This window comes from Elgaria multicarinata, chromosome 9 (assembly GCF_023053635.1).
Source record: "Elgaria multicarinata webbii isolate HBS135686 ecotype San Diego chromosome 9, rElgMul1.1.pri, whole genome shotgun sequence".
Lineage (NCBI taxonomy): Eukaryota > Metazoa > Chordata > Lepidosauria > Squamata > Anguidae > Elgaria > Elgaria multicarinata.
Genome location: NC_086179.1, coordinates 50,048,947 through 50,071,593, shown reverse-complemented (window position 1 = coordinate 50,071,593; position 22,647 = coordinate 50,048,947). Strand labels below are relative to the sequence as shown.

Sequence of the window (22,647 nt, the reverse complement as noted above, 5' to 3'; positions counted from 1 at the left end):
CCACTGTTTGAATAGAGTGCGGAACTAGATCCATCCTCACTCTGATCCAGAACAGCATTTCTTATGTTCTTAAGGAAGAGTAATGATACTTTTGAAATAATCTTAATCTTTTGCAGCGTTCCTGCTAAGAGCTGTGTTTGCTCTGAGAATTCCTATCACAGATACAACGTTGTCCCATATAGCTCCATTATTTCTAGAAATTTTTACATCTCTATCTTCTTATTACATCATTTTAGAAATCATTTGTGAGTAGAAAATGCCGGATAAAATACATAAGCACTTTGCCTTAAATATATTATTCATCTTCTTAAAAGAAAATGTTTCATAATCCAAAGCTGGTCCATTTTTCCAATTTTTCGGGGGAGGGGGGGAAACAAAAAACAGGGGGGAAAAACCGGAAATGGGGAAAGAATAGTTTTATCCATGAATTTTTCCTGTGTTTATTCCAGGCCTTCACATCTCTAGTTGGACTACAACTCTGATCCTCCACAACCAGCATGGTCTTTGGGCGGGCTTGCTGGGATTGATGGGAGTCATAGTCCAATGCATCTGGAGGGTGGGTGGCAGGCTGGGGAAGGCTGCTCCAATATATGGCAGCTTCACAAGAGAAGTGCTAGGAGATTATATATTATTTCAGGATCGGGTGGCACTTTAATTTCCCTACCCCAGCAACTAGCTTTTTTGCCCTCAAGGTCTGGTAGGAGACAAAGAGGCTTCACACTTTCAAAAGGAAAGATGTTGATGAAGATTGATGTTGCCTTCATGACAAAACTGCTCATTTGCCTTTACATGAATCTTCACAGGGACAAGTTATTATTTAATTTAATAATTCATGCTTTGAATAACACAGTGTAACAGTTAAAGTGCAGCCCTCTTTCAAACACACCGATTGCTAGATTCAGGGCACAATCCTATACTTGTCTACTTAGAAGGAAGCCCTATTGAGGTCAGCAAGGATTATGCTCAGGTATGCAGATGATAGCACTTTGATGGCTGAAAGCAAGGAGGAGCTGAGGAGCCTTATGACGAAGGTGAAAGAAGAAAGTGCAAAAGCTGGGTTGCAGTTAAACCTCAAAAAAACCAAGATTATGGCAACCAGCTTGATTGATAACTGGCAAATAGAGGGAGAAAACGTGGAGGCAGTGACAGACTTTGTATTTCTGGGCGCAAAGATTACTGCAGGCGCTGACTGCAGCCAGGAAATCAGAAGACGTTTACTTCTTGGGAGGAGAGCAATGACAAATCTTGATAAAATAGTTAAGAGCAGAGACACCACACTGACAACAAAGGTCCGCATAGTTAAAGCAATGGTATTCCCCGTAGTAACCTATGGCTGCGAGAGCTGGACCATAAGGAAGGCTGAGCGAAGGAAGATAGATGCTTTTGAATTGTGGTGTTGGAAGAAAATGCTGAGAGTGCCTTGGACTGCAAGAAGATCCAACCAGTCCATACTCCAGGAAATAAAGCCAGACTGCTCACTTGAGGGAATGGTATTAAAGGCAAAACTGAAGTACTTTGGCCACATAATGAGAAGATAGGATACCCTGGAGAAGAGGCTGATGCTAGGGAAAGTGGAAGGCAAAAGGAAGAGGGGCCGACCAAGGGCAAGATGGATGGATGATATTCTGGAGGTGACAGACTTGACCTTGGGGGAGCTAGGGGTGGCGACAGCCGACAGAAAGCTCTGGCGTGGGCTGGTCCATGAAGTCACAAAGAGTCGGAAGCGACTGAATGAATAAACAAGCATGTATAGGTTTGCAGCCTCAGCTACTCTTCCAGGGAATCAAACGATAAACTCCTTAGTGCAATCATATTCTTCCATGCAGTTAAAATGGTATTTCAAAATTAAGTATCTGCATTATAATTATATACTTCATTTTATTTTATTAGTTACCCACAACTTCTGAAAGCCAGGGCAGGGTGAATTAAAATGGAAACTACACACCTTTGCACTCAAAGATTAGATTCAATTTCCAAGTAAATGAGCAGGCACTGTCCTTGTGGATCTAGGCTAGCCTGGTGGCCTCCAGATTTGTTGGACTACAAAACTGATCATCCCCAGCCAGCACAACCAATGGCTATGCTGTCTGGGGATGATGAAAACTAGTTCAACTGCCTGGTTGGGAAAGGCTAAATTAGTAAATATTGCTTCTTGGGGTCCTGCCCTTCTTTTTGGCCAGTCAAGCTCAGGGATAAGTAAATGAGTTTGGGGTATTGGTGATACTTCTTGGATTCCCGAACACACACAGCAGTAACATAGGATGCTTTGGGGAATCCTAGCACATCTTTAGCCCCTCTGTTGGGATGATGGCACTGTCCATATATTGGCAGAGGTGGTGGTGTACGTGTGATTAATATTTCACAGGCTGCGAGGGACCTAGAATAGTGGGTGCAACCAATATGGTAACTTAATTTTCAAGGCATTCTCATAGCGCACATCCCTGCACCAATATGTCATTAAAATGGGATCGTCTATAAAAAGGATGTTAACATATTCTGCTGAAATGTATAGGTGCCATAGCATAAGAGGAACACTTGTTTTATTGGCAATATACAATATTAAGCCGGTTTCATCAGTCTACTTCTATATGTTATATTCTTAAAGGCCACAGAACTCATTTCATATCAGAAAAGGCTTGGGAGGTTTGGAAAAACTTTACTTCTTTTGGTAGTTTATAAGGAAGATTTCGTTGGTCATAATACAAAATAGTGACACAGACAACTGACATTTGTGTGTATCAGAACATGCAGCATACTTTATTTTAACAAACATTAGTGTTATTCTAGAATAGATAGTTCTCTATAGAACTTTTAGAGGGCCCCAAAATCATGATCTTCCCTTTTGTAAACTATATTCATTAACACATTTTATCACAGCTTCAAAAACCTTTATGAATCATGCAAGATTCTTGATTTATTATATTTTGATTCTAGCATGATAAAAAACCTTGGGTGAAAATCATGCCATTGCACTCTAATAGGCTCCGTTCAGACAAATCAACCTTGGTCCAATTAACCATGACTTATTGGACCAAGAACGAGCATTGTGCCCACATACTTGCTCTTCTTCTTCTCTGTTGCATTGTGATGCAAAGCTTCTGGCATTTGTTAAGCCATAGTTTCCACTGCATCTGCTTCAGGAAACTGTGGTTTAAGCTCTGAATACAAAACCAGGAAGACCATCCGTTCTCAGTCCAATAAATTATGGTCATAATATCCAAACCAGGCCATACAAATAGAGTGGCACTCTCTAGATTTCCCCTTGTACAAAAGTAACCAGTTTTCCCGTGGACAAACAAGCATTGTGATTAACCTATAGCAAACAAAATAGGGATATTCCTAAAACTACTTTGCTAGTGTTGATAATGATTGGTGATTTATTGATGTTTTATAAAACAGTTTTCTGTCAAAGAGCAGCTACACAGGGGCGGGGGGAATACTATCTACCATGGTCAGTATTTCAGGTACAGTATAAAACAAAATCACAAAATACCAGATTCTTTGTTGAATAAGTAACCCATCTGTAAAATGTTTCACATCAGGACTGTAGTAAGGCACTTGCAGTATACAACTGTTTGAACAAATAGCAATTATCTTCCAATATATATATATTTTAAATCTGTGTAAACAAAGTTTACTCCTATTACTTCCTTTCATTTATTGCCAGGTGGTGGTGGTGGTGTGCAGGTGGTAGCCAAAAGAAGTAATGTCCATATAGACTAAAATGCTAACTTGGTGATCACATATGTTTAAAAAACTGTTACTAGGACATACACATATAATCTAAAGACAGAAAAAACATTCAAGAACCTGATATTTTGAAGAATGTCAATATTTGAATTAATTATCTTGGGAAATGCAAGGGAATGAGTTCAAAACTATTTACAGAACTTGCTTCTATTTCACTGAAGGAAGAAAGAGCATTAGGTAAAACATTCATTCTCCCCACCCCACCCCTTAATAATAAATATAAAGACAGTTGTTTTGACATATTGCATCAAAGGAAATATTCTAGCCTTGATCTTTAAACATTCAATCAGTAGTTTTCATATTTCATTTCTCATTGAGGTTTCCATCTTCTACCTTGTCAGCTGTCCAACAACTTTTAAGAGTGTCTTATTTTCCTGCTTTAATTGCTCATTTTCATCTTCTATATCATCTAGATCCTTTGAGAGAAAACACAGCAAGGGGTACAGCTATTAATACATTTGTGTGTGTTTTTAAACACCTGGATTATAGCACATTAATGTATACAAGCCAAAAATGGTAGACTACAGAATCAGATGGATGAAAAACAGGTTTAATATGTGTGCTGTTTAGCAGATTTTCAATTTGCATTCTGTAAAATAAATATTCTATTACCATGTGAATGCCCTTTTATTATCAAACATGTACCGTGTAATCCAAATTTGTAAAATGTGCTAAATTTGTAAGATGTTGTGCATTCTACTTTGGTTTTTATTTGTTCTCCAGTAACAGGTTTTTCTAAGCAAAACTTTGTGGTTTTCTTTGAAATGAGACTGTGAGCAATATTGCTGTTTTGTAACTGAACAAACTTTCAGTTAAAGTTGTTTGTTTGTTTGTTTGTAAAATCAATCAATCAATCAAGTTTTGGACACCAGTCACACACTTGTCAACTGTGTGTGCGTGTTTCTAAAAAAAGTAAAAACCAGGCACATGGAAGTCTGATCTTGAACTGGGATCCTTTTACGCTTTGCCCCCACTAAAATTCCAACCAGGGCCCCTACAGCTGCTATTTGCCATCAGGAGAAAAACTCATATTGGTGCTGGCAGAAGCTTTCCTCTCAATGCACATAGCAGTCACAGAAGGGCCGATCTGGTTTGGGATTGTAGCACGTAAGAAAGAGTTACAGCAGTGGTGCTATTAGGGCAAAAGTTTGGGGGAGAAATCCAAAGCCCCAATCAGCAGAATGAGCGGGTTAAGGAGTCAAATGCAGCAGGGCTGGCTTGCCATCTAATGAGAGCACCCCGTTAAGTCCAGAATCTAGAATTACCTAGCTGTGCCATTGGATTAAAGCTCTTCTACACCCTGCAACTCAAGGCGCTGGTGCTGGTTTTGACTTATAACGCCTTACTTGGCTTGGGATCACAACTAATGCTGTGCTGAATCCTGTCCCCTATTTTCAGGAAAATTTCTCTCCCTGTGAAAGAGGCATTGTTTTTTCTGCCTCTTTCGCAGGGAGGGTGAGAATTGCAGAGAATTTTCTCCTTGGGGAGTGGGACAGGGCTTCCATGTAGCTTTTTAAGTATAGCAGGTTGTAGAGGGATCTTTTTTCCCCATTTTATTTATTTTTAAAAAAAACCTTGGAATTTCCCCCTCTCTGTGTTTTAGTCCTACACATGTATTTAGACTCCATTTACACTGGAAAGTAAAGGCACAAACTTCCCTTCCGTACATATATAATTTCTGATAAGGGTTCTTCCCCCTTCCCACTTGTAATTAACTCAAGTGAAACTGGGTATGTAGTTGCATGCAATGTATTTTCACAATATCTTCCTGAATGGGGCAGAGAAGTGTCTCTGATACACATCCATGCACCCACACCTGGACACAAAAGTGCCATAGAGTACCTTCACCTGCATTTCACACAATGGTCAGGTTCGTTTGGAATGGCTGGTAACAGATTGTGGGGCAATTCCATTATTTTTAGTATGCCTTTAAAGAACAAATCTCCTCTTAGCTTTTCAAAGCAATGCAGGGTGAGCTATTGAAGAGAAAGGTGACTCAGCAGTCAGAATAAAGCCTTTAGCAATATGTAATGGAGGTGGTTTGGGTTCAGTCTGAGAACTGGCATGTCTTTATTTTCATCTGTAAAAGGCTGGAGAGTTATGAAATAAAGGAAACCCTGGGCATGCAACAGATCATTAATGACATAAAATCAAAGAAAAACAAGAGAAAATCATCCATTTTGGGGGGGCACTGCCTTGCCAGTTACCTGCATTTTGGAGTAGGGGTTTTAAATGCTACACAAATAAAAGGCCTAATCAAAACAGGGTGGAGGAACTCTCATTTGAAGAAATCACACTCAACAACACTGCCTTCTCTTGAGTTATACTTGCTAGCATAATGCTTGCTAGCATAATATTGTTTGATTAATTAAACAATGTGAATGTTTTACATTTGAAAAACACAGCACTCTTGCCAGTATGGAACGTTGAGGTCAGCAACTATCTTCATCTGATGTTTGGTTAAACCACGCACCACACTCATGGAATCCTTTTCTAAAGTCATACATATTAGAAACAAAAAGGAAAGCAACCGGTTTTTCATTACAGCAAAATGCAAGTTTGCTTTTGTCTTGCTAACTTTTACCAAGCATACTATATCCAGATGGGTGGCACAGATACAAGCTCTCAACAATGACTTTAAGGCACATAGACACAAATGCTTGAAATCTGCTCCAAAAATGATATATAAAGACTTTGTGGAATGTTTATGTAGCAGAAATAACATTCCAAAAATGACTAAAAGTATGAGCTACTTGGACATAGTCCAACCACAACAACAGCCTGAAATTTAAATACTCAAACAAATCAAAAGGAAGCAAAGTAGTCAGTTATATATAGGATGTGTTTCCCACTAAACTAAGATTCCTTTTCAAAAAGTGCGTATCTAATTTAGGAATTAATGTAGATTGTTCAAAGGAACAGCAGCACAATATACATTCCAGATTCAAATGGACCCGTATCAGTCACCTAGTGTGATCGTTGCCAATTGATCAGGAGAACACAATGTTCCTTTTCTCGATTACTCCTGAAAATCCCACTGTAGCCTGGACCTTCTGGATCAGTATTTCCAGTATAATCTCAAACAGCCTAACAGACCTATTAATAGTTCCCAATTGTTGAGCAACTTTATTTTTCTTAATAATGTATGAACTATTCTCATAAAGTGCATTTAACTACTATGGAGACAGCTGACTGTCATTTTGAATGTATTTTGTTTTCTAGAAATTTGGGAAGAGTTGGAATCAGTTCATCTAACTCCTTTTCTTGTTCTTGGACAGGAGCACGTTATATTTCACTTCGGACAGGCCTTCCACCTAAAAACTAATGTCAAATTTCAAGCCACACTATGGAATACATCTTAGGGAATAAGTTCACATTTCATCTCATGACAATGAATGAGTACTTACCCTGTTTAATAAATCAATTTCCTCCTTCAGTTTCCCAATCAACTCCTCTTTGTCTTGCGCTATCCTCACAAGCCTTAGGTTTTCTTGTCTCTCCTTTGCTAGCTCCTTCAAAACACACAATTTACGATACTTCATTTAAAAACAATGAAAACAGTAGACCTACAATGCAATCGTAATCATATTTACTCAGTAGTAAGTTCAATGGAACTTTTCACCAGATACGTCTGCTCCAATAACTAGGGATATACAGATTTGGTAAAATCCGTTCTGTATGTGTTTCACAGATTGTCAGGTGCCTTTGTTTCACTGTCCGCTCATTGCCGGAATTGGATTCCCCCCCACATTTCCCCAATTTTCATAAATTAACACATGCAAAAATGTGCAAGTCCCTCCCCAAAATGCTCATTTTCATGCTTTAGCCCACTGAGGGGTGGGGGAACACATTTTTGGCTGTTTTTTATTATTATTTTACACGTGCAGTAAAATTTTACGTGTTCAGCTGATTTAGATCCATAAAACCCTAAACAGTCTGGAACCTGGATTCCTCAAAGACTACCTGCTTCTATATAAACCTGTCCTATCATTAAGACCTTTATTTGAGGCCCAGCTATGGCTGCCTCCAGTTCCTATCTTGTCAGCAGGTTATAGAGGCCTTCTCAGTGGGGGTGCCTTGTTTATGGAATTCCCTGTCCGTGCCCATACATTAAGCGTTGATTCTGATGAGTTTTAGGTGCCAGATAAAAATATTGGTGTTCACCTGAATTTTCAGTACTTTTTACACTGTAAACTGATTGAATGGATTTTCTACTATTCAACTCTTTTGATTGCTTTTGGTAGCTTTGCATGATATTTCATGTATTCAGTGTTGATTGATTAGGGGGTAGGCAACCTGGTGTTCTCCAGCTATTTTGTACCACCCCATAATCCCTAAGCATTGGCCCATTATTTTATATAGAGATTTTTACCTTTTCAAGATCTTCAATTTTCTTTTCCAAAGAATTACTTGGTACAATGTTCCCAGAAGAATTTGCATCCCTGCTGTATCTGTTATATCCTGTCCTGTCTGCTGCTCGTGAATGTCTGCTAGAAACATCATCGTCTGGTGTGTTTGTTGTGCTGTGTAAAAATACAACTTAGAATTTACCATACTTGCCACATGATGATGTTCCACATCCCTCATTTTTGCAGTAGTGTTATTAAAATGCTGCCTTTTAAATAGTGAACATACGGGTTCACCATTTAACACTGCACACGTATTAGAAACTACGTCTTAAAGCAGCCTTCCCCAACCTGGTACACGCCATATGTTCTGCATTACAACTCACAACATCCCCAACCACTGGTGCATGGGCACAATAGGATACTGCCCATCTATTTTTCAGGGTTGCATCTCCTACTACAGCCATATCTACAAACAATTTAGGAGCTTTGACTTTCAGGCTCTGAAACACTTGTAAAGTAAATAGATGAAAGCATGGAGCATTAATGAGTTCTACATTCCAGCGCTTTGTTGCAGCAAAACAAAAGAGGCCTGTGGCACCTTAAAGATTAGGAATGAACTTCTTCCGTGCACAGAAGCCTACTTTGTAAGAAGCATTAAGTGTTAACCTCAGTTGGCAGATATACACTGGGGGTGTGGGGAAGGAAATGTAAACAGTGGGGCCAAAAGGCCATACAATGCATGGGATGACAGTAGGTCTGTGACATTTCAATGCAGAGTCCAAGATAAGAACAGTGTGACTCATTCACAACAGCAGTCACTGGTGATAAATACCATCTCTCTAGCCATGCTATGCTAATTTAGCACCTGCAGTTGGAAAGTCCCAATTAGGTCTGAACCTGAGTACATTTAGAATTTGCTGATAGATACTAATTTAGCAGTTTCACACTGGAATCTCCCTCTGAGGTTATTTTGCTAAGTATTCGAAATAGGTACTGGGGCTTGGAATTTATTTGAGCAAAAGGTTTTCTGGCATCTTATAGGCCAACAGATTTATCGGAGCATAGGCTTTTGTAGACTACATCCAATCTGAAAGCATGCCTGTATCTGTTAAGGGAAGGAGGCTTAGGTCAGGAAAATGGCATAGGTAAAGAGTTAAACATCTTTGTCTCCCCCACTGCCGCTCTGATCAAATTTAGTGTGTGTGATTGTGTGTGTGTGGTTGCTTTTAACTGAACATCAAGACTTTGTTATTTTTGTTGACTCTGAAGTCAGCAGCAGATTGACCTCGGAGACTAATTTCTGATTGAGGCCATTTTTTAATGTCTAATTTGTTCCCACTTCCATAAAGACTGTTCTGTTTGTCCTATGTAAGAGAGCAAAAGAGCATTGCTGGCATACATATTTCACATTGGAGGATGAGCTGGTTAATAAGACTCCTGAGGGTATGGCCCATATCATTAGGTCCCATAATAGTACTGTCTGAGTACATATGGGGAAAGAGTTGGTATCTGAATTTGATGTAGAGCCAAGCCCCTGGATTCATATCTCTATTATGTGGTCTGTTATTACTCCTGAATGGGGACGGGTTATCTATAAATGAAGGAACCTTCCCCCTGCCCCCAAAGCTTATCATTGTTGAGGATGGACAGTAGATCATTGACATGTTCGAATGGTTTAGCTGGGAGATACAGCCAAAAAAAAAAGGGGGTATCTTGTACTGTCGTTTCCTCTTCTGGGTCTGTCCTGTAGTAGGGAATGCCTGCACTCCTGAAAATCAGTAGGGTAAGGTCTAGGCTTTAGTGTACACCCTTTTGCCAAACTATAGCCAATACAAAATTTGATTTAATGTAAGTATTCTTTAACAGATTTATAGCTCGCTTTTCAGGGTACAACCCTTCCCAAAGCACATTAACCATCCAAAAAACAAATGATTCCTTCCCCCTACACCAATAGCAGCTAGAACAACCAGACCTGTCCTTGAAATAATAAAAGCATGCATTGCAAAATGAAAGGATCAAGAATCTGAAGAGCTCTTGAGATGTGATGTGTGAAACACATTTCACAAATGCTAGGATTGTGCGCATGTCAGGATCCTTCAGGTCATCGCAATCAGATTTGTGGCTATAGAAAGCATCTTCTCGCTGTCCACTTTCAGGTCCAGTGTCTGCTAGGCTAAAGGTGGCAATTCCAGCCCACCAAGTGGGTGATACTCCATTGAGCACTGTCTCCAGTTAAAAAAATGAATGGTGGAATTATCAGGAGTTGCAACAAGACCATGTAGACGGCACAGTGCAGATTTAATCTAACACATACCATACCTGTGGGAGGTGGGGTGGGGGATTATGTGTTCTGCAATGGAATGTTATCGGGGGGCTGTTAGAATTTTCAGCTGAAACAACTTGTGCAGGTGTCATATAGAAAGTCTGTTTTATAATGAAAGAAAGCTAAGGACAATAACAAACTTGGCACAATAAACTTGTTTCATGGACGTAACAATCCACGGGCTCTGGTATAAAAGAGATTCTTTCAAGGCATAATGACACAATTGTAAGGAATTCTGTGGCTTAATACTATTACCATATTTGGCACTGCTTGATCTAGCATGACTTTAAAAAAATCTATCTAAACACAGGATATGCGTGTTGCAATACTAACTAAAGTTTGCAGTTTAACCTCTTAAAATCTGTGCCATTCATACTCTGTAAACGATCCTTAAAACTATCACATGCATTTCTCACAGCCAAAGTATTCGGGCACAAAGCAAGTATATTTTGCCTTTTCCTCTCACAAACAATAAGCCCTTTGCTACACAGGAGCCTATTGGCTTGTGATCTTGCATAAAACCGGGAAAGGATGGTAAACTGGATCAAAAGAGGCTAGCAAACCTAAGTAAGTATATTTAAAGGGATATTTGTTTGTTTGTTTGTTTGTTTAAGGCAAGAATCCTTTGTGTGTTCATCTAATTATTGCAGAAAATGATAGTGTGATTTGCAGTTGGGTATTTGCTATTGTTAGTTCAATGGCGGACTGTTGGACAAAATAAAAAAAATTAAAAAAATTAAATCAAAAATTAGAGCTGAAATCATGACTATATTTTAAAAACCCCCACCAATCTCTGTACCAGAGATTATGCTTCTCAGGGACATGCATTAGGCCTTCCTAAAGAACATGGCTAGGTTTGCCACCTTCAACCAGACCCAGAACCTTTCAGGGCAGAAAGTATGCTCTGCCTATTAGAAGACTGCATCAAATCACAGTGTCTCCCATATATGCTGCACCCAGACCAATATTCCAGACAAGGTGAAAGAGAAAGGTAAGCATATTTGGGCCAATGCAGTTTCGGAGCCAAGGGAACCAAAAGCAAACTAGGGATCACCCTTCCTTGGAGTACCTAGTGATATAAAAATACTCATTGCAGTTTCAATGAACAAAACATCTGCTCTAGTAGCATAATAAGGGCTTGTTAACGCAGAGTTGACTCACCCTATTTTATTGTTTTGTGGGATGAAGTAGGATTGTCCCCAATCATCTTTGCTCTTTGCTTTGGCATTAGAACAATTAGCAACTGCTGTAAGTGCATTAAAGGGATCAGGGTAGGAAAAATTAAAATTTCAATGACCCTATTGAGATGACATGCTAAGTGAACATCTGGAAGGCTGGGGAAGGCTCTTCCCCATAATGCTCTATGACCCTGTTCAGATGACACACTAAGCTATGGTGGTTAAGCATTTTGAGCTAAACATTATGGCTTCGCATGTTGTGTGAACCATTCCTAACCATGGTGGCTACATAACCACGGTTTAAAGACACTCACTAGCCGTTTGCTACAAAAGGGGTTAGCGGCCAAACCATGGCTTAGTGTACTGTCTGAACAGGCCCTATGTGTAAATGATAGTATGTAGTGAATATATCGCAATCTATATCATCTATGGAATTTATCTGATGCATACTTTCCAATTTCTGGCTACAAAATAAAACAAAGATGTCAGAATTATTGGCTATAGATCAGCTGAAGTTCAAACTTCAATTTATGGGAGATTTGGGCTTCTAAGCACCCTGGCCTGGTTATGTACCTGGACATAGATCAACTGTGTGATCTTTCAAAATAGGCTAAACTGAATCGCGAAGATGCTACTCAAAACAAAATAAAGAAGGATCTAGAAAGGTAGAGTTGTCTAAAACTTTCTTGATTTCCTAGGATCACCACTCAAATGATGGTAGTTTGATCAAAACTCTTGTTCTTCTTTATGACTCTTTGACTGTTGGTTGATTACTGTGACAACTGAAGGTTAGGAGAAAATGCTGAATAAATTCATACAGGTTGGAAATTATTAAATTACCAGTCATTTATTTTGGTACTATGAAGATACATAAATTTATTGACTCTGACCATGGGTTTCTCAGGATAAGTATGCTATCTGTTTTTGGTTAGAATAAGCATTCCTTTAAATGGGTTATCATTGATTGGCTGGTGTTAGCAAGATAGATTTGTAAAACATAAATTAATCCCAGGACAGCTGTTACGTTTTGGGGACCAAAAACACCCCTATTCACCCATTAGCAATCATCATTACACATGCTCATTTAACACATGCTCATTTGAAACTTGGGGAAGTTTCAAATGACATGATGGAGATTTCTTGATGGTTATGAAAACACAGGAGTGCATGCTCAAACCTCATTAGGTAGTGTGGATCTTTTGTCTCCGTAGACATGAATAACTTCTCATTGATTTCTTTGTTGAAATCATTGTCTCTTTGTTGCCGTTTGTTTCAAAGATCCTGGAGCGTGCGGTCTACTCTCGCTGTCTTGACTTTCTTTCTAGTAACTCTGCTTTGGATCCATTTCAATCTGGATTTCGTCCTCTGCATTCCACCGAAACAGCCCTTACTAAGATCACCAATGATCTCCTTACTGCCAAGTCTAAAGGCCATTATTCCGTTCTTATTCTCCTTGATCTAACTGCAGCCTTTGACACGGTTGATCATGATCTTCTCTTAGATTCCCTTCATGACCTTGGATTTTGTGGCTCTGTCTATAACTGGTTTGCCTCCTATCTAGCGGGTCGCTCTTTCAGCGTGTTGACTAATGGCAGCTCGTCTTCCTCCTTTCCCCTTTCAGTAGGGGTTCCGCAAGGCTCGGTGCTTGGCCCGTTGTTGTTTTCCTTATACATGTTGCCCTTGGGCAAGCTTATTCAATCTCATGGCCTCCAATATCATCTGTACGCCGATGATACACAACTATATCTGTCATCTCCGGAACTTTCTCCTGATGTTCACGATCGTATCTCGGCATGTCTTTCAGATATCTCAGCTTGGCTGCTTCATCGTCGCTTGAAGCTTAACATGGCAAAGACTGAATTGCTTGTTTTTCCTCCTAAACCTTCTCCTCATCTCTCATTCTCTCTTACAGTCAATGATGTTACGCTTTCTCCGGTCAAGGAAGCTCGTAGCCTTGGCTTTATCTTCGACTCCTCGCTCTCCTTTATTCCTCATATTGAGGCAGTAGCTAAATCTTGTCGATTTTTCCTGTATAATATTGCCAGGATTCGATCATTTTTGTCTGTCTCTTCTGCCAAGACGCTTGTTCATGCACTGGTTATTTCACGGTTGGACTACTGCAACCTTCTTCTCTCTGGCCTTCCTTCTTCTCACATCAGCCCGTTGGTTTCTGTTCACCACTCTGCCGCAAAGATCATCTTCTTAGCACGCCGCTCCGACCATGTTACTCCGCTTCTGAAATCTCTTCATTGGCTTCCAATTCACTTCAGAATCCAATATAAACTTCTCCTGTTAACCTTCAAAGCTTTTCACGGTCTAGCTCCTTCCTATCTCTCCTCTCTCATCTCACACTATTGCCCCGCTCGTGCTCTTCGCTCCTCTGATGCCATGTTTCTCGCCTGCCCAAGGGCCTCTACTTCCCTTGCTCGGCTTCGTCCATTTTCGTCTGCTGCCCCTTACGCCTGGAACGCTCTTCCAGAACATTTGAGAACTACAAGTTCAACCACAGCTTTTAAAGCTCAACTAAAAACTTTTCTTTTTCCTAAAGCTTTTAAAACTTGATGTTGTGCAGACTTCTACTGTTACTTTCTACTGTTAGTTTTTCCCTACCCTGTGCCTGCTTACCCTTCCCTGTACCTGTTGGCATTCTCTTCCCCTCCTTATTGTTTTACTATGATTTTATTAGATTGTAAGCCTATGCGGCAGGGTCTTGCTATTTACTGTTTTACTCTGTACAGCACCATGTACATTGATGGTGCTATATAAATAAATAATAATAATAATAATAATAATAATAATAATAATAATAATTTCAGTGGGTCTACTCTGACTATGTCTGGACCCAATACATGGTAATTGTCACTAGTCTAAATGGCTCTGTTAGATTAATTCATTCTAACAGCAGCAAATAGCTAAATGTATGGGGCAGTAAATGCCTGCATGGTGGATGCTTTGGGACAGCTATTACCTTCACACTACGCTTCTAAACTTCTAGAACAGGACTGGGGAACCTCAGGCCAGAGGCCAAATCCAATGCTCCTGATCTGGCCCACCAGGGGTTTCTCCAGATAACCATGGCTCTTTCCCTTGGCTCCACCTCTTCCCCCAAACCACAAGATTATTTAATTTCCTGGGTTTTGTGCAATTCTAAAAGGTTGAAATGCCTCTCCTAAGGCTTCGTCACTGGTTAAGAGCTTTGAAGTGGAATATGCTGGAATATTTTTGTATTTTGGCACAACTTGTTTTGCCTTTGGCTACCCACCACCACCAGTATAGAACCTAAAAGCTTCTTCAGAATTGAATTTGGCCCTCAGGCTAAAAAGAGTTTCCCCAGACCTGTTGAAAGTCCACCCTTCCCTGCCCCCAGCAGCTACAAATTATTTTGAGTTTCTAGAGAGCTCCTTTCTTTGATCCAGCAGAGCAGAGGCTTTTGTTGGCAAAAAAAAAATTCCTCTCCATCTCTGCAAACCACCTCACAAGCTGATTTGGAAAGGTTTGCAACCCCTCCAGATCAGGGGGTCAACAGTTGATTCAGGACTATATATAGCTAGAATTTCAATTTAGAAAAATTGTTGTATTTGCACACACACATATTTTTCTGAAATATGAGGATTTTTCTGTTCAGAATTGGTGCAATTAACACTCAATTATCTCTCTCTCTCTTTTTAAAGAACATTTAGTTCTTTTTTTTCTTTTTTTAAAGAACTTTTGATTTCTTTCCAGGAAAAAAGTTAGAAACAGAGAAAGAATATGCCCACCAAGAAATTCTAATCTGATTTATTGTAAACTGAGCCTGCCAATCCTGTCTGATCCATGCAAAATCCTTCAGTTATTTTAAACCCTGATGGACAATTTTTCCTGAATATTTAGGCCCTTCCCAGCTATGCTCAGACATCCTAGAAAATTCCAGAAGTAAAAATGCCTTTAGAACAAGTTACTCTGCTCAACAGAGTGTACATATAGTTTAACTATATTTAGTTTAAAAACCACTGCACAATTTTTGTTTTATTATTTTAGGATTCCCCCCCCCCCCAACCAATGATAGGATGTTTATTGAAATAGGACTTGTACGAAATGCATTTAGTTTGAAAATCATGGAGGGAAAAGGACAATACAGAATATCTGTAAGAATTCAAGAAATAGCTGGATTATAGTAAAAAAGAAAAGAAAAAAAGATTGCCACTTAAGTACTTGCTTGGACTCAAACAACAGCTTCAATCCATTTAAAAGGTAAAATCTGTTCTTAATAGACTGAGATACAATTATTTATACCTATTTACTCCTTAAAGTATCTGTACAACTTACTGTATCTAATGGGGGAAATTATATTTTTATAAATAACTGAAGAGAGGTAATATTCAATGAAAGCTGTAATCTCTCTTTCTCTCCCTCCCTCCCTCTCCCTCTCACACTCACACATAGGTAATACATTCCAAGTGCCAATCCACCCTGTACTTCCCAGGGATTAATTCAAGAGAATCCAGAAGAACAGGTATGGTGCATTTTGCCACATTGCTTCCTAGTGCTACACTCATGATCTCAAGGGATGAGATGTTTTGTTGTTTATTTGTTCAGTCGCTTCCAACCCTTTGTGACTTCATGGACCAGCCCACGCCAGAGCTTTCTGGCGTGGGCTGGTCCATGAGATGTAGGACCAAGTTATTATGTAGGAGATTCATCTTCTGCCATTTTGACTGTGGAGATTCCCAGCTGCCCTGAGGCCATGGCAAGCCTGCAGTATCTCAACCATGTCTACACAACACGATGTCTCGATTCACTCTGAAGCCCTCTTCACACATTCCTTTGAATGACTAAGAGGTTTAACTATGGGTGGGGCTATGTAGGCTGGGCCTGCCCCCAACATTCCCATGTGTGCTAGCCTGCCCCCTCAATTCCCTGATCTAACTGTGTAAAATGGCAAGGTACTATTCACATGTACATGAGTAGAACACATCAGGAGCCCAACAGGTATACAGAAAGAGATGGGCCACTGGCACCTTTCAACAACCCAGGAAGTTGAAATTAAAAGTTGAGAACTGGGAGAGATTCCCAACCTACTCCTACTCAACAGAAACGTCCTGGAAGGAGGAGATTCCAGTCTGTGTGCATGGAAGACACTTAAAACATGACAGGTAGGTTGCTATGTATTGGGAAGGATTGGCCATTGTGCTTTTTTTAACGAGACACACATTTTATTCTCAGGACTTTTCCGACACTGATATTTGCTTAAAATCACCTACACATTTATGGTGGTGGTGATGGATTGGAGCAACTGTACTGGGAGAATTGTTAAACCCTTTCTACCCTGTACTTGTTAATCAATTTAATTTGCTCCCTAAATCTGCAAAAGGAAGTAAATGGCATCTGAGTGGGGTGGGGTAGGCTTTAATACAGTGGCCATATGGAAAAGAGGACTGGGCTTCTGTTTCTTTAACAGTTGTATAGAAAAGGGAATTTCAGTAGGTGTGATTTGTGCTCACACAGCTCCTGGTGAAATTCCCTCCATCACAACAGTTAAAGCTGTAGGAGTTCTCCCTCTTTTGTATCTGGTCACCTGCTGAAATTCCCTTTTCTATACAACTAGATACAGGAGCCCTGTCCTCCTTTTCATACGGTCACTCTAGGATTTAAGAAAAGGGATGCCACAGGAAAGTATTAAACACCCCCTTCCCCAAAACTGCTGCTTCAATCTAGTTCCCCCAGCCCTCTTTACTTTTAAGTAAAAATAAAAACAGCAGGAAATGGAATTTCCCCCATAATGTATAGGTTGGCTCTAATTTAATCTTAAACTCTCTTGACACTGAAGAGAGAATAAAATGTTTTCTGAATGTATTGCCACAACATCTGCAATTTTCAATAACCAATTAAAGTGACAACACGCATGAAGACTCATCTGCTAGGAGGCTGCAGTCATGGCTCGGGGGAAAATAAAACCACTTTTGGCAAGTGATGAAAGCCGGATATCCATCAAGTCACGTAACAATGCAGATCAGAAAACAACTGTACCAAGTGCTGCAAGTTCTTTTTTAAGCCTAGCAGACACTTTTATCAGACCTCTTGGGGCACATTTTAGGCTTGGGGAAGATAATACTGATATCATAGACCCATGTGCTTTCGTTCCCGCCCCCCTTCTATCTTCTCATTCTTAGCCAGATACTTGCTCTCCACTGCAAGCTCAGAAGAAAGAAGATTCTGCACCTTCAGCTTGTGAAAAGTTAGGGCATCGTTTTCAATTCTTGTTTATTGCTTCATTACTTTATAAGGGTATACCTTGCCATGAAGGAGTGCTCATTCAGGGTTGAACTAAATGGGTCAGCAGCCACCACATTTTTCTATACTTCATGGGATTAACTTTAAAAAGGCATTGGCAACCTAGCTGGGGCCCATTTCCAGTGTCAAGACAGGCTGGGATAGCAAATGCCAGAGGATAAGGGGAAGAAAGAGAGACGGTGTTGGGTCCTCTCACCCCTCACTTTTGATATAAAAGGCAGACATACACACACTGGCCCTGTTCAGACAACACTCTAAGCCATGATGGTAAAGCATTTTGAGCTAACCATGATGGCTTAGTGTGTGGAGTGAACAGCATCTTTCCTAACCATGGTGTCTAACATGCTCACTAACCAGTGGCTTCAAAAGCCCTAACCATGGCTTAGCATGTTGTCTTAACAGGCCCACTCTCTCTTTATACTTGAGCAGAGAAAGTCTCACAATGTATTTGTTTTTAAGTGGCTGCCACAGTTATGTCTAAGTTTGGCCCTTCTCTGTCCTTACAACCTGCTCTCCTTGGAGAAGCATGCCAAGAATTATTCCCTGCCTTTCCTGACCTGCACGTCTTCCAATCTTTAAACACCATTTCTGGGGGCTGAGTAGTCGGTCAACTCCAGATTTTGCCTTATTCTACCCTTAACCTGCTGCATAACAACAGCACTGCACAAATTGTACATTTTAAAGGGGGAACTAAATGGGGATCTCACTTGTCCACTTATTGCAGAACTATGAGGATTGACTCCTAAAGAAACTTCTGAAGGAACAAACACTTAACACTAATTTTTGTGAACTGCCCAGAGAGCTTCGGCTATTGGGCAGTATAGAAATGTAATAAATAAATAAATAAATAGTTCAGTCCATCCACTTCTATGAAAAAGTAGAGTGACCAGTTGTGGGAAAGGCTATACAATATCCAGTGCGAAATAGTAAATAATTGGTTACTGCTCTACAAAAGTTATACAGGCCACAATGAGAGTGGAAAAATACTGATCTAAATGTTTTAGACTACAACTCCCATTGTCCATGATCATGATGGCTGGGGTTGATGGAAGTTGGAGGGCACACCATGTTTAGGAAGGATGGTATAGTTGAACAGTAGTAGTTAAAAAAGCAGCAGAGATACAATACCTTTATGTGGATGTCTGCTTTCTGGATATATAAAGTTAAAACATATACTTAAAAAAAAGTAGTATGAGTAGTTTCTTACCTTTTATATCTGTTTGAAATAGTTCTAGAGGTGTCCTATTAAAAGAAATTTTTAAAAAAGTTATTTTCCAATTTAATATATGCAAAACAGGTAAATTAAATCAGAATAATCAGAATAAAACAAAGGCTAACCTAAAGTTAGACATACATCTTTGCTGTGAAATGCCCTTCTTTGATCAGTTTAAGCCCTAACGAACTTCTTCCAATTTCTATTTCTCCAGCAGAGACTGCTTGTGTGTCTGTGTTGTTTTGCTGGTGTTGCTGGACAATCATGAGTATTAGAAAAAAATGGTTCCAGTTTATATTTGTGATTCTAAAGATTAAACAGATTTTACCAAAAATGTAGGCTGTGTACCCCAGTGCAAACTCTCAGGCACTGCAGACAACTATATCTATGTGCCCACACATCTGTATTACACTGCAGTATGCACCTGCAGAGAGGAGGGGACTTCTCATGGTAGAATTTGGATGGGCGTGGGGGCAGGACAGAAAGGAGGGCCTAGGGATGAGTCATAAGGAGGCACAGTGTTTGGCTTTAAGCAAACAAAACAATTTAAATCTGAGTGCCTTGAAGCAGTAACTTCCAAATGATTTATGAAGAAATGTCTTCCCGTTTTTAAAAACAAGCAGGGAACAAAGATATCGGATCTTTTAAAACTTTTATCTCACCTTTACTTTAAACTAAAATCAAGACAGCTTGTGAACACTAAAAAGGGAGGGAAAGAAATGAGTGCATAGAAGTTAAAGGAACACAAGCAGGTAATTCTATTTAAATATTTAAAACAGTACTTTAAGAAATAATTTACTTGGAGCTGTAAGAAATGCAAATTGTGTGAAAGGACGGGGTGGGGGGATCCTTTTAGTAATGCTCACAGGATTCACATAATCATGACCAGAAGACAAGAATCCAGAGGAGCACGCAGAATTAGATAGTATTAGATAGTAGCAGAGACCGTATGGTGCTGGCTAGAATTAACGTATAAAAAGAAAAGACAGATTGTGAAATGTCTGTCACCACCTCACAAGTGGCAAAATCTTTTGCTGGGTGTGGGGGGCAGGAAGGAGAGATGTGTCCATTAATAGAGACCACCACGGCTGCCCAATTTTAGTCCTGCTAAACTATAAAGCACGATGAGATCATGAAGCACAAGCATTATCAGCCACTGTAGTTAAGCCAATACTACAGTAGGTTAAAAGCTCCTTAAACATCCTTTACTTATCAGTAACAGGGTTTTTTGTTTTTGTTTTTACTACTTGTAACAAAACAAAATGAGCCATGTAAAAATAAAGGAATACTTTCCCCCTCTTTGGTCTTTTATGAAGTAGAAGGCTGGGCAATTTGTTGTAGCTTGTTGGAAAGAAACTTCTGGCAATTAGCATGCGGCTACAAAGCTCTGGGGAAACTGGTGTCAGGCAAGCTTTCAGCTCTGTTTCCTAATGGGAACTCAGGAATACATCAACATCTCAGCATTCCCACACAATTAAATAGTCACTGGAGGCTTTCAGATACTAAATTAGTTTTACATACTATCCTTCACATTGCTGGGATAGTATTTCTAGCAGTACACAGCAGTTTCCAAACACACACACATAGATTTAAATGAAGGTTTCCATCAGAGCTAAACCAAGCTTTGTGACTTTACATTTTTAATAGAATTTTGATTTCTGCTAAAGGTGGAACAATTTCTGCTAAAGGTGGAACAATAAAAGTGATGTAAGTTTAGTGGGCAATAGTAAAGATATGAAGGCTTGGGGGAAAACTGGAAGATATGTGGGGTGGGAGGAAGCAGGGTTTTTTTTTTCCTGATCCCCTCAAGGACTTTTGGAGGAATACTGGTGTGTGTGTGTGTGTGTGTGTGTGTGTGTGCATGCGCGTGTGTGTAGGGGAACTCTTATGAAATATTTCAGAATGAGTTTTTAAAAATTCAAACAAGGTTTTATTCAAGTAAAATGGCTAGGATGAAGATTTTATGTAACGCAACCTACAGCATTAGATGTTGGTAATTCCTGTCTATACTGTAGTGTTCCATGTTTTCAGGGTTAACTTGTTAGCCAAATATGCTGCCAGTCCATAAATGTTGTGACTGTATGTTTCTGTCTAAATAATATACTTCCTTTTGCTTACCATAAAATGTGTGGATATCATTTTCAATTCCTCCTCCTATTTTTCAGATAGAAATAGCTTAGGTTGCAATCCCCACAAAACTGGGAGAAAGCCCCATTGCACTCAATGGGACATACTTTTGAGTAGACATGTCTAGGATGCCCAGACAGTTTTAGCTAAGGAAGTGGATCTACATGATTGCCATGCATTTTTTCTGCTGCTGCTGCTGGAAGAGCAAAATTTTGGCTGCAACTTTGCCATTAATATTATTGTTTCCAGTGAATCACAAGCACATTTTCATCTATATGAACTCTGCTGTTATCTTAAATGTAATATGCAATTCATTCCTATCAAATGCTTTTTAAAAACCCTTTAAATTAAAAATGCCTGAAGCTTTAGCTTGAATTCAGGAAGAAAAGCCTCTCTATGGTTGATATTAATTCTAGCAGTTGTTTTCTAGTATTTGTGTTAAGCCCACAGCAACCCCATTGAACTCTCCTAACATCTTAAAATTGCAACACTGAAATATTGTGAAAACAGCAGTGTTATCCAAACTTTAACAAATGCCAGAAAGGCAACAGAACCAAAGAGATGAAAACCATTTTATCTATATGCCACATTATAAAATTACGTCTTTCTAGAAGCAAGACCAAAATTAGCCTGATAATGGAAAGTCAATCCTGACGATGGAGGAGTTCCAACATCTGTTTGCCATCCAGTATGAAAAGAAAAATAGTAGTTAATTATATGAAATCTCCAGGGATAATACTCATCTCAAACTCTTCCAAGATATTATATTTATTGGAATTGAAAGATTTGGAATACTAAAAAAACAAAAACAAAAACCATACCTAATATGGAATTAAAGGAAAGAAAAGAAAAAGAGGCCAGCTGGGCCTATAATTAAAATAGGGTCCACTGTGAAGGATGGGTGACTTAACAGAAAATAACAGCTACCACATTGCTTTGACTTATATTTGCAATCAATACAGGGAGAGATGGCCAAAGATGGCTATTTAATTTCCTAATTACACCAGCTATGAGCTTTTGTGCAGGGTTAGTTCGTAGGTAATATTGTATCGGTTTTATACATTCTCTTAATCAGTTTTATGCATTTGATTTATATTGTATTCTTTAATTAATATTGTTCCCTGGCTCGATCCAAAGGGAAAAGCAGTTAAGAAATAAAAATTAATTTATTATTATTATTACTGAATTCAGACAAGAAGATAACCCACCCTGCGGAAAAAAACACTGTGTTCAGACAACCTGATAACCCACCCTGCAGAAAAAAGCACTGAGTTTAGACAACACAATAACCCATGGTTTAACCGCAACCCACACTGGCTGGTTTAGCATGTTGTGTGAACCCAGCCATAGCCTACAAGAAGGATGTATCCTGCAACAGAACCTCCATCTCTCCAGCCTCACAGAAATCTCAGGCTACAATAGTGTGTGGGCACGTTA

General features: G+C 39.5%; 1 protein-coding gene across 1 annotated transcript in view; it reads right to left on the bottom strand.

Moving 5' to 3' along the window:
* Positions 1-2,640: 2,640 nt before the first annotated feature.
* PAWR (pro-apoptotic WT1 regulator) overlaps positions 2,641-22,647 on the bottom strand; it is a 76,611-nt gene continuing 56,604 nt past the window's right edge. The window contains exons 4-7 of the mRNA XM_063133840.1: positions 19,078-19,112; positions 8,123-8,273; positions 7,158-7,262; positions 2,641-4,166 (exon numbers count right to left, since the gene is read on the bottom strand). Of these exons, the coding sequence (XP_062989910.1) occupies positions 4,080-4,166; positions 7,158-7,262; positions 8,123-8,273; positions 19,078-19,112 (378 nt within the window). The 3' untranslated portion in view covers positions 2,641-4,079. The remainder of the gene's footprint in view (positions 4,167-7,157; positions 7,263-8,122; positions 8,274-19,077; positions 19,113-22,647) is intronic.